The sequence below is a fragment of the Cydia splendana genome, chromosome 21, assembly GCF_910591565.1.
Source record: "Cydia splendana chromosome 21, ilCydSple1.2, whole genome shotgun sequence".
Classification (NCBI taxonomy): Eukaryota; Metazoa; Arthropoda; class Insecta; order Lepidoptera; family Tortricidae; genus Cydia; species Cydia splendana.
Genome location: NC_085980.1, coordinates 9181230 through 9192655, shown reverse-complemented (window position 1 = coordinate 9192655; position 11426 = coordinate 9181230). Strand labels below are relative to the sequence as shown.

The 11426-nt window shown below is 39.3% G+C and overlaps 1 protein-coding gene across 1 annotated transcript; it reads right to left on the bottom strand.

Annotated features, from left to right (window-relative positions):
- Positions 1-314: 314 nt before the first annotated feature.
- Positions 315-9710, bottom strand: LOC134801160 (peroxiredoxin-2-like). Its single transcript, XM_063773703.1, has 7 exons — positions 9566-9710; positions 9411-9459; positions 8651-8792; positions 7748-7883; positions 4340-4442; positions 3293-3421; positions 315-650 (listed from the first exon to the last, which is right to left on the bottom strand). Exons 1-7 carry the CDS (start codon positions 9596-9598, stop codon positions 559-561), a joined length of 684 nt encoding a protein of 227 aa, XP_063629773.1. The 5' UTR covers positions 9599-9710; the 3' UTR covers positions 315-558.
- Between the last annotated feature and the right edge of the window lie 1716 nt (positions 9711-11426).

Below are 11426 nucleotides of genomic sequence, written 5' to 3'. Positions count from 1 at the left end.
TAATGTAAAGGGTACACCGAGCGGATGCTGCCCTTGTCCGTGCCTCGGGACGCATGCAGAGGCAGCACCCGCCAGGGTGTAAGGGCTATTGAGAGTTGATGCAAATACTGCTACCATAATATCGCTTACACAAGTTATCTAAAGGGGCCCACTGATTAACAGTCCGCCGGACGGTATCGGCCTGTCAATTAGAACAAAATTTTGACAGTTCCGAACAACTGACAGGCCGATACCGCCCGGCGGACTGTTAATCAGTGGGCTCCTTAACTGTGTCTTTTCGCAAAAACAGGTTCGGGGTCAAAATAAAACTCAAATAACTTAACAAAATGATATATTCTTAACTACTTTAACTATAAATAAAGATTATTTCAAGTACTTTACAGAACCTATCCATTTATTGAGACTTTGACCACGTTTCTTTTACATATTTTATCCCGTTACAGACAGTTTGATGCAACATTGTTCTCTTAGCCTCTATTTATTTGATCTTGTCATGCAAAAATGGACTCAATATAAATGCCCCCAAGATTGAATACAGCCTAGAAAATTCGGAATTATTTAGTTAGTCTTTTTGAAGTACTCCTTGCTTTCCTTAGGGCTCGGTTTGATTGTGTCAGAGTTTGTTTCCGGGTTCCAGTTGGCTGGGCACACTGGAAAAATAATTAAGTAAGTAAGAAAAAAGTGTTAAACGCAAAAAAATCATTGACAAATCTATAACATATAGTGTCATTCAATGGAACTTGCGAACTATGTAAAGAAAAGACGTAACTTTGTTTTGTCACTGTTTCTCCTTGACATCACCTCATCATACACCATTGAAACCGTACACTATTCACTTTTACAACGGTCGTTACCGTAAAATACAAAAATATATAACTGTATCTTGGATATTTCATTAAAAGTTTAAAATGGTTTCATAAGTTAGGTTGTTAGGACCTGATGAAATGACGTTTTTGTTTCTTATAAATTCTACAATAGGCCTGTTGCAAGTAACAAAGAATCATGGAAATAATGGTTTCAACGAAACATATATGTTAATATGATTCTAAAAAATGGTCCAATCTCAGTATAAACTGAAGGATTATTAATATATTCAATAAAATAAAAGTGCAAAATTCTCCAATCGGCCATTATTACTGAAACGCCAATCAGAAGCGTTCTAAACAGTGACGTCATAAATCCATAACATATTTCTTAGAGCAACATAGACAACCTCATTGACCGAAATCTATACGTGGGCACCAAAGAGTTTGAAAGGTGCAAAAAAATGTTATTTCGCCACTAAACATTTATTACGTCCAAAAAATATTATTACACGATATAAAGTAGATATCTATTTGTTATTATTTAAATAAAATGCTAAATAATACGATATTTCAACAACAAACTTTTTTAATTATTTGGCTGAATGGAACTATCATTGCCATGTTGGCTGTCGTAACTAGAAAAAATGAAAAAGTAAAACCGGCGTTCGGTGATTTTCACTCAAAATTTACATGTATCTAAATAATTCATCTTAAACTGCAACCGTGTGAGAGTTTTTGTGTAAAATGAGTTATTGTGATAAATTTTTGTAATGTATTTATCATCCCTAATCGTAATATATGGTGCTGAATTAACAATATCATTCGGATTCAAGGGAAATTCGTAACTGTAAGTATGTAAACAATATCTACCACCCTACCACCAACTAAATGATGACGTCACAAATGGCATGCGAGGCGTTTTCGCGCGAAGTTTAAACTAGCTATAATAAAATGCAATTATCTATGTTAAATCTTATGAGTATAACTGAAATATAGTGTTTTTCGGAACTAATACAAGTGTACCGACGATATTAAAAGGGTTTTCAAAATTTGTCATCAGGCCTATTGTCTATGATGGGTAGTGTTGTGACTAAAGTTGGTGATATAAAGCCGCTACACACTACCCAACTCACGCCCTGTACCTGCCAACGCGCTGATATAACGGCACCTATAATAAATACTGGTGATACATCATCTTCAAGTACCAGTTTTTTTTTCTGATCGTGAATTCGTGATTAAACAAATTAAAAATAAGTACCTACTTGTTGGTTTGTTTACATAGTTAGCAAGTTCCATAGAATGACACTTTATGTATGTATATTAGTTGAGTCTGTATGGAAACTAAATTATTAAGAGGATAAGTGGACGATCATCTAAAGCAGCGGTCGGCAACCTTTTTTTGCGTAGTTTTAGTAGCGTAGTTAACGATGAGTAAGTTGACGCGGGCCGCACTTTGTTAGTATTTATGACTTTATCAGACATTGTAGTTTCTCAATATTACATAGCCAGAGAGGCTCGCAGGCCGCAAGTGGCAGTTTCACGAGCCGCATGCGGCCCGCGGGCCGCAAGTTGCCGACCGCCGATCTAAAGAAAAGACGCTTTAGCATGAGGAATTTCATACAACTAACCCGTCTATTTCTATCTGTATTGGAAGGCACTCGAATAAACAGTACTCGCTATACCGTACCTTCCCCGTGTTTGTCGGAGAACTGGAAGGCCTTCACCAGCCGTAGTGTTTCCTCTGAGCGACCGACTCTAAGTCGTTGATGGAGATACGACGGATACCGTTCCTATCCATCACGAACAGTACTCGTTATACCGTACCTTCTCCATGTTTATCGGAGAACTGGAAGGCCTTCACCAGCCGCAGTGTTTCGTCGACGGAGCGGCCGACTAAGTCGTTGATGGACATACGACGGATACCGTTCCTACCGACCACGAACAGTACTCGCTATACCGTACCTTCTCCGTGTTTATCGGAGAACTGGAAGGCCTTCACCAGTCGTAGTGTTTCCTCTGAGCGACCGACTCTAAAGTCGTTGATGGACATACGACGGATACCGTTCCTACCGACCACGAACAGTACTCGCTATACCGTACCTTCTTCGTGTTTATCGGAGAACTGGAAGGCCTTCACCAGCCGCAGTGTTTCGTTGACGGAGCGGCCGACTAACAGCTCGATTCGGAAAATGAATTTCTACTAGACTTCCACAAGTTACGATACGGATAATTTAAAGATATTTGTAAGATAGATATGTCAAATTTGACGTTTCCGCGATTCTGGAGGTCCTCTTGAACGATTTCGACAAGTTATGACTTAGATATCCAAGTCACATCTAGTCGATATCTAATGTGGATCTAGTTGATCTCTAAATCGTCTCAAGATCTTGTAATTATCTCGAAATCCGAATAGGCCTGTAAGTCATTGATGGACATACGACGGATACCGTTCCTGTCGATCACGAACAGTCCTCGTTATACCGTACCTTCTCCGTGTTTATCGGAGAACTGGAAGGCCTTCACCAGCCGCAGTGTTTCGTCGACGGAGCGGCCGACTGGCAAGTCGTTGATGGACATGTGACGGAGGATACCGTTCCTGTCGATCACGAAGAGGCCTGGAATGTCGAAGGAAGTTTCTTAGTTTCCAATATTCTAGTTGGCGTGGATTGATTTTCGGAAATTGTTTAAAAATAATGTATTAAGGCTTTTAACCCGTTTCCAGGCCGCAATAAGAAACTAGGTTTTCCCAAAATTCCTAATTCCTAAAAGTAAAACCTAATTTATTATTAAGATTGACATTCTATTGACCCATATGAGGTCGACAAATCGTACTTTGCCTGGAAGACTATTAATAGTTATTTGTTTTACAAGGGGGCAAAGTTGTTGTTTAACCGCTCGTGCTAATATTGATACCCGAGCAAGCGAGATTCCAAAATTGAACCATGAGCGTAGCGAGTGGTTCGTAAAATGGAATCTCGAGCGTTGCGAGGTTTCAAAGCACGAGGGTTAAACAAAATTTGCCCCCGAGTGATACACAAAATTTTTCACCACACCAACCCGAAGTATAAAATATCAAACAAAATCAAACCAAATCAAATTCAAATGAATGTTATTAAATATTTTTTATCATCCAAAATCATCATTTAAAAGTCAATTCTACCAGCAAACAAGAAAACAACTCAAAATTTGCATTTGCTTATTTTGCCTCACATGTGAATTACTGATAGCAAAGTGCAACTTTGCTATCCGTTTTTGAAGTGCAAAGTAAGCCTATCCGAGCTGGTGTGGTGAAAATTATATTTTAATATCTCAGACACTAAAATTATGGTTTGATTGACTTCACTTTGCTTTTGTACTAAAATGGCAATTTGTGACGTTGCACGGGTAAAGATACCTTATTGCAGTTGGCACTTACGCTATTATTAACGACGCTCCAAAACTAATGCGGTGCTACGTGACGTAAGCGCCGACCGACATAAGGTACCTTTTCCCGTGGAACGTCACATTATTTAATCCTATGAAGAGTGGCTTACCACGCAGCGCGAAACCGCCATCCAAGAGAACATCATAGTCCTGGGACATCTTCTTTTTGTAGTCGGCCAGAAGAGGAATGTCTAGTTTTCCCAAACCACCATCCTGAAACACCAAATGTTTGGTTCACTTAGTGCGAGTTCTCGTTTAAAACTTGAGGCTACAAATTTTAATTTTTAACAAGCAGAAACGTCTGCGAACGATGCTATTAAGCTTAGAATAAATTTAAAAGTGGAAAAATTACTGTCTTGGGTGAGACTTGAACTCACGACCCCTGGATCGATACTCCAGTGCCCTGCCATCTGAGCCACCAAAACCTCATCAATAGCCAGCAAATCTTTCCACCATATTATAGGTCAAGGGGACCCTTAGCGACATCTACCGCAAGAGTGTTACACTTCTTAAACGGCTACCGGAGTTCCAAGTCATATTGGAAATTCACCAGTTACGATGTGCTACCCATCCTAATTTCAATTTTTAACAAGCAGAAACGTCTGCGAACGATGCTATTAAGCGTTGAATAAATTTAACACTTTCTAAGTGACTCTTGCGGTAGATGTCGCTAAGGGTCCCCTTGACCTATAATATGGTGGAAAGATTTGCTGGCTATGGATGAGGTCTTGGTGGCTCAGATGGCAGAGCACTGGAGTATCGATCCGGGGTCGTGAGTTCAAGTCTCACCCAAGACAGTAATTTTCCACTTAAATTTATTCTAAGCTTAATAGCATCGTTCGCAGACGTTTCTGCTTGTTAAAAATTAAAATTAGTATGGGTAGCACATCGTAACCAGGGATGTTACGGAGCTCCGGTTCCGTTTCCGTTAAGGCGGAACTTCCGTTTGGTATTACACATCCGTTTCTGTTCCGGTTCCGTTATGTTTGAAACGGAAGTTATAACGGATGTCAATGCTTCGCGCGGCGGCGGCGTACATCAAAAACAAACAGGTTCATACCAGTAGTAGTAGTAGTAGTAATCACTTTATTGTACACAACACAGGTTTACATAATATTCCAGTCACCAGTCATTCGCTCATCGCCCCGCTTGCCACGTGCTACGCTAATTTGTTGTTTGTATACTTTGTTTTATTTGTGTTATTAAAATTAAAATCGTATGTGCTCTGTTGTGTACTGACTACTGACTGTGTGTAGTGTATGTGGTGAATGTTAGTGTGTAAAAAAAACTCACAATTAAGCCGAAATCAAGTTCGATTTGGAACTATTTTGATGAAGTTAGTGGGGACACGGCTAAGTGTAAACTTTGTCTGAAGGTTTATTCTAGAAAGGGGAAAACGATTACATCGTTAAAAAGTCAGGCTCCGATTCTGGTTCCGGTTCCGTTTCCGTTTTCGGTTCCGTTTCCGTTTTCGGTTCCGTTAAACTAAATTTAAAACATCTGTTTCCGTTTTCGGTTCCGATAAAACCACATCCGTTACATCCCTGATCGTAACTAGTGAATTTCCAATATGACTTGGAACTCCGGTAGCCGTGTAAGAAGTGTAACACTCTTGCGGTAGATGTCGCTAAGGGTCCCCTTGACCTATAATATGGTGGAAAGATTTGCTGGCTATGGATGAGGTCTTGGTGGCTCAGATGGCAGAGCACTGGAGTAGACATGTGCGCCGCGCCGCCGCGCCGCCGCCGCCGACGATTTTTCCACGCCGCCGCCGCCGATAAATTTGACCGGCGTATAATCGGCGTGGAAATTTTTGATACCTATCGTGTCTTATTGCTTGTACCTATCGTGTCTTATTGCTTGTTGCGTAGTGAATAGATAGTGTCAGAGAATAGATAGTATAATTTAAAGATCCTTATGCTTTTTCGCTTATTTTTTGCCATCGAAACAAATTAGCATCATTTTTGTCGTTGCGGTGTTGGCTGTGATAACGATTTAGCGTTAATTTAAATAAGATCTAGTTTCTGGATAACAGGTTATTATTTGATATTTTATCGCCTAGCTTTTTTATAGAACGCATTTTATTTTACCTACATTACTTACTATTAATGTAAAACAATAAACTGCATCAAAATACGATTACAAATGTACGATTGACACTCAAGAGACTATTCTCTTGATTTTGAACTGTCATAAGGAGTTCTCTTTTATCGACTTCCGATACAAATATATCGATACAATGTAGAACTCAAAATATTTAAAAGTTATAATAGTTAATGGATATTTGACTGTAAAAGAAGTACTTAGTTTAAGCAGATAACATGTAAAAAGATGACTACACAATTCTCTTAAAAAGAAACTAACGGACTTAGACCGAACTAGATATAGAAAAAAAAACAGAACTGAAGAAGGTAATTAAATATATGTGACACTATTAACTATTAAATTTTCATTGTTTTTAATGCTCATATCTATTTCGCATTTTCAATAACTCAAAGTTATCTGGAATAGATCGCTCTCTAGCGATTAAACCGCTTTTACTTTTAATCTTTTTTAATATGTTATAGGTATTCTACATTGTATCGATATAGGTATATCGAAAGTCGATAAATGAGAAATCCCTAATGATAATTCAAACTGCTGAGAATTCCGGCCTCTGAATTGCTAAATTTGTTAATATTTAAACATACCGTTAGGTTGGTAAAAAATGGTTGCTAAGTGATATGATCACATGATGGGATATCACTTTCGGCAATAATTTATAAAACACCCATAATGTGTTTTGGATAGCCTAGTAAATACTCAGAAGGCTTTAAAGTAGAGTTTCTACAGCCACGTTCTCATGCACTATAAAAATTATGCCACGCCGATTTCACGCCGATCACGCCGCCGCCGCCGGTCAAAAAATCATCGGACGCCGCCGCCGATGATTTTGCCATCGGCGCACATGTCTACACTGGAGTATCGATCCAGGGGTCGTGAGTTCAAGTCTCACCCAAGACAGTAATTTTTCCAATTTTAAATTTATTCTAAGCTTGAGGCTTCAAGTTAGAAGCAAGTCTTTTATTCTGTAAGTAACTAAAACTGATTTCCTTGAGGGTTTAATGCTCGAGTTCGTGACTCTAGTAGTAGTAGACTTATATCGACCGGGATATGAACCGTGATTACCTTTTGTATTGTTTTCGAGCTCCCGATATTTCGACGCAGTTACATGCACCTTGTTCACGGGTTTTGTTTAGGATTAAAGACCTTTTGTTTATCTGTACGGGTGTACGGCTGCCACCCAGTCTGACACTGACCTAATTCGCTAGCGTGTGCGTAACTTACTTTTTAAGCATCTCGCTCGTACTCGCATAATAGTGCGAGCAACATGTATACAAAGTAAGTTACACAGACGTTAGCGAATACGTCAGTTTGACACTGCTAAGCCAGTCGTAAGGCTACAGATTACTGTGATCTTTTGGTTTTAAGATTTGATTATCAAAATTATTAAATCTTAAAACATTAGAAAACACTACCTTCCTGGGTGTATTGATCCAGGCAAGATGGCTGAACTCCGAGTCTGTGGACACTCCGAGGACCTGGCAGTCGATGTTGGCGAAGTCTTTTGATCGGTCGCTGAACGCGATCAGTTCCGTGGGGCAGACAAAGGTGCTGGAAATATATGTAAGAATGTGAAATTGTGCCATCTTCAACCAAAACGGTATGTTGTCAGTTGTCAATAAAGAACTATTTCCATAAATTTACAATTTGAAATCAACCTTATCGACAACCGACAATGTAGTACCTTTTAGTTGAAAAGTAGTTTTAATTGCAGGAAGCATTAACATGGCACAACATTAAAACACTGTGGGATTAATTGTGACCAGAAATAATGGTATTATTATAATTTTTATACTTGAATAATGAGTGTGAGGATGAGTAAAGCTTAAAAGAATCCTTTTAAAATAAAGAAAAAGAAAGTTATTATTTTTTATTATTATCTTACTTAATACAATTACATTTTTTAAAAAGACAACTTACGGCAATCAATAATACACGGGAAAACGATTGTTAATTGAGTTTATCAATATAGGAACTCACTACCTGTTATTCAATTTTGCCCCCAATAATTCCATCTCTGGTCATAATCATACATCAGGGTTTTTGGTGCGGGAAAGTTTTACACTAGCCAAAAACTAGGTAAAAACTGATACTATTTTAACATTTCTAAGCACATTTGGAGCTTACTACTTAATTTTAATTCATAGTTAGGTAATTATTTTACAATAAACAAAGTTATAAATACACAAAATCATTCTCGCACCAAATGCCCCAATGTATAGTAATAATTGACAACATCTTTATGATTTCTCTGCCACTAAATTATTGTTTATTATCATTCTGTCTAACAATTCTAATCAACTAAACAAGATACTTACAAATCCAACGGGTAGAAGAGTAAGACAACATATTTCCCGCTAAAGTCAGCCAGCTTGAGGTTATTGAATTCTCCATTGACTACAGCTGTTGCTGCGAAGTCCGGGGCGGGCTTCTGAACCTTCGGCGTAAAGGCAACACTGGCTGGAAAAGGATTACATTGTAAATATAGTGGTGTAAATATAGTACAAAGGGGGTTATTCATAAAACTTAGCATACATCTGTTAAATTTTGTCTTTCATTTGCCAGGTCCACACAGAGCGAACATACGTGCTAGGCTATGCCCTCGCACACAGAACGGCCAGTGTAGACGTGCCTCGCGCGCGCCGCCTCGGCCGAGGCACGTCTACACTGTATGCACCCTCTGTGTGGACCCGGCTATTAACAAACCACAATTTCACTGAAATGTCTAAGGATCCTAATTTATTTTTCCTGCAGCAATAAAGTAGGTCACAACAGCCTTAAGATCATTGCGACGTTCTCAATCTTATACCTTTAAACGAGCAATTCTTGTATATTTATATATTTCGGGGATCTCAGAAACGGCTCTCGATTTCGATGAATTTGGCTATATTGGGGTTTTCGGAAGCGAAAAATCTATCTAGCTAGGCCTTATCTCTGGGAAAACGCATTTTTGAGATTTTAGACGCTTTCCGAGCAAAGTTCGGTCTCCCAGATATTTACAATTCATAAGTAGAGGTTATGCAACAAAATAACGACAAATTTCCTAACTCACATACTAGACTAATTTCAAGTACTTACTTGTGGAAAGGTTCACTTTCTTTACTGTAGAAAGTGCCGGTAAAAGCACCTAAAATCAGAGAAACATGGATGATTAATCATATTACGCCGCCCAGAAATGTATGTATATGATATTCAGCAATTTGATAAGTTTAAAGGTAATTTCGTCATCTTACCCTTTTGCCGAACTGTTTGGCTAAGAAAGACATGATTTTATTGATCTCTTATGAATAAAATTACACTTTTTATAGTGATTTCCGGCTTTTCTTTTGGAAAATTGCCAGTCAGTTTCACAAATTTCACTTTAATGTGGTTTTGAATGACAGTGACAGTACTGTAATGGCGTTTTAATGACATTGACAGTTTTTGGGTTGCAAGGTAGGCAAAATTAAAAACCGCTGATCCAGCTCAAGCCTTTGCGATCCTGGAGGGAAAAAGTAGAATAAAGAATTTGGAAGAACGTTCATCCCATGCTTTGTCTCTTTCTGCAGGATCTTAACACGTTCGGCCCAGCAACGTTTTATAACGTCAATATTATATCATAATAATAGACACAACGTCTATTGACTTCAACTTTAAATGTTCATTAATTCTCACTACGTCGTATAACGCCAGGAGCCCTTACTATGACCCTATTAGCCAATTCCTGTGCCACAACGCTTACAATTATCAAATGCCTACCGCCACAATTTATCAAGTTTTGTCGGTATTTTGAAAAGGACTTTGACACACGCACACATGACTACATTCACACACACAACGTTCATTCCCGTCGCCCAAGGTGTCGGTGCGCCCCGCAGTAGTCGCTGTGTGCCGCATCGGAGTCCGCTCATGTAATAAAACAAGGCATCTCTGAAACTGTTTGAAGACTTTTCGTCCGGAGAAGGTTCGCCAGATCCCTTTAGTGATGACGGGGAATACGGTACCGACGAGGATTATGATCCTGGACCGGGGGCTTCTTCAGAAAGTGACAGCTCTGTAAGTTACACGCGACCTTCTACTTCAAAACCACCTACATCTAAAATCGAAACTTCGGCTTCAAATTATTCCGATTCTGGCGATTCCTTTAGTTCTGGAAGCATATTTAATTTACGCACGACACGTAAACCCACCATAAGGGCTAGAACTTCGTCGGCTTTCAGTACAAATGCGGCTGGGGCAGATACCATGTCAATTGAATCTCTTCCTGGATTTCCTTTAGCGGTTGAATTTTAAAATAATATACTTCGTGCATCACAGTCACCTGGAGAAATGGCAAATATGCCAACGCCTCCTCTTTCACCACGACCTGCAGAGAGGAGTGTTTACCAGCTTCCTTTTCCATCAGCGCCTATCGCTGAGGTGAACCCAGATATGAACTCAGGATCGTTATCGCCGCTGCCTGAACAGGTACAGAATAACTTAGTGCCGATATTGCCAGTAAGGTCCCCTTCAGATAATCACTTGCTGTCTCCCGATTTGCCACCTGTAGAGGGCATGGATCACTCATCACTACCAGTTTCTTCACCAGCTGCAGAGATACAAGGCCGCTTACATCATACTCCTATGCCTACTTTAGAGGAGGTGGCACCTGTCGAGGTAGAAAACCACTAACCGCTGACTGTCGAGACAGTCAGCGGTTAGTGGTTAGGAGAGCCTCAATCGTCAGACTTCACTAGACGTTGTTCTTATGACAATATAAACTATATACACTATATGCGACACAACGTATATATGCGTCAACGTGTCGAGACGTTGTGTACTAATTGAATACTAAAATGTTGACTACGTAAGGCACAACGTTATTGAACGTTAACGTCTTTTGACGTTTGTGTCGCATTTCAAAGCAATTAGGTTTGTGTAAAGAGCAGAACGTTTTTCAACGTTCAAATTTTTTCTATGAAAAAATATTGTGTCGTGAAGTGAACACCTGATCATCGCGGCGGTGGGCCGAACGTGTTAAAACCTGTTGCTTAAAGAATATTTTATAAAAGTGTCAAAGTGTTTGTGTTTCTAAACTAATTTGTACTTGTAATAGCGAATATTACGCGAAACTCT

Excerpts from the sequence above, each read along its gene's own strand:
- LOC134801160 (XM_063773703.1), bottom strand. The coding sequence starts at position 9,598 with ATGTCTTTCTTAGCCAAACAGTTCGGCAAAAGG. Across the intron at positions 4,443-7,747 it reads GGATCAATACACCCAGGAAG|GATGGTGGTTTGGGAAAACT; the intron begins GTAGTGTTTTCT and ends TTGGTGTTTCAG. Across the intron at positions 651-3,292 it reads CTCCGATAAACACGGAGAAG|TGTGCCCAGCCAACTGGAAC; the intron begins GTACGGTATAAC and ends TTATTTTTCCAG.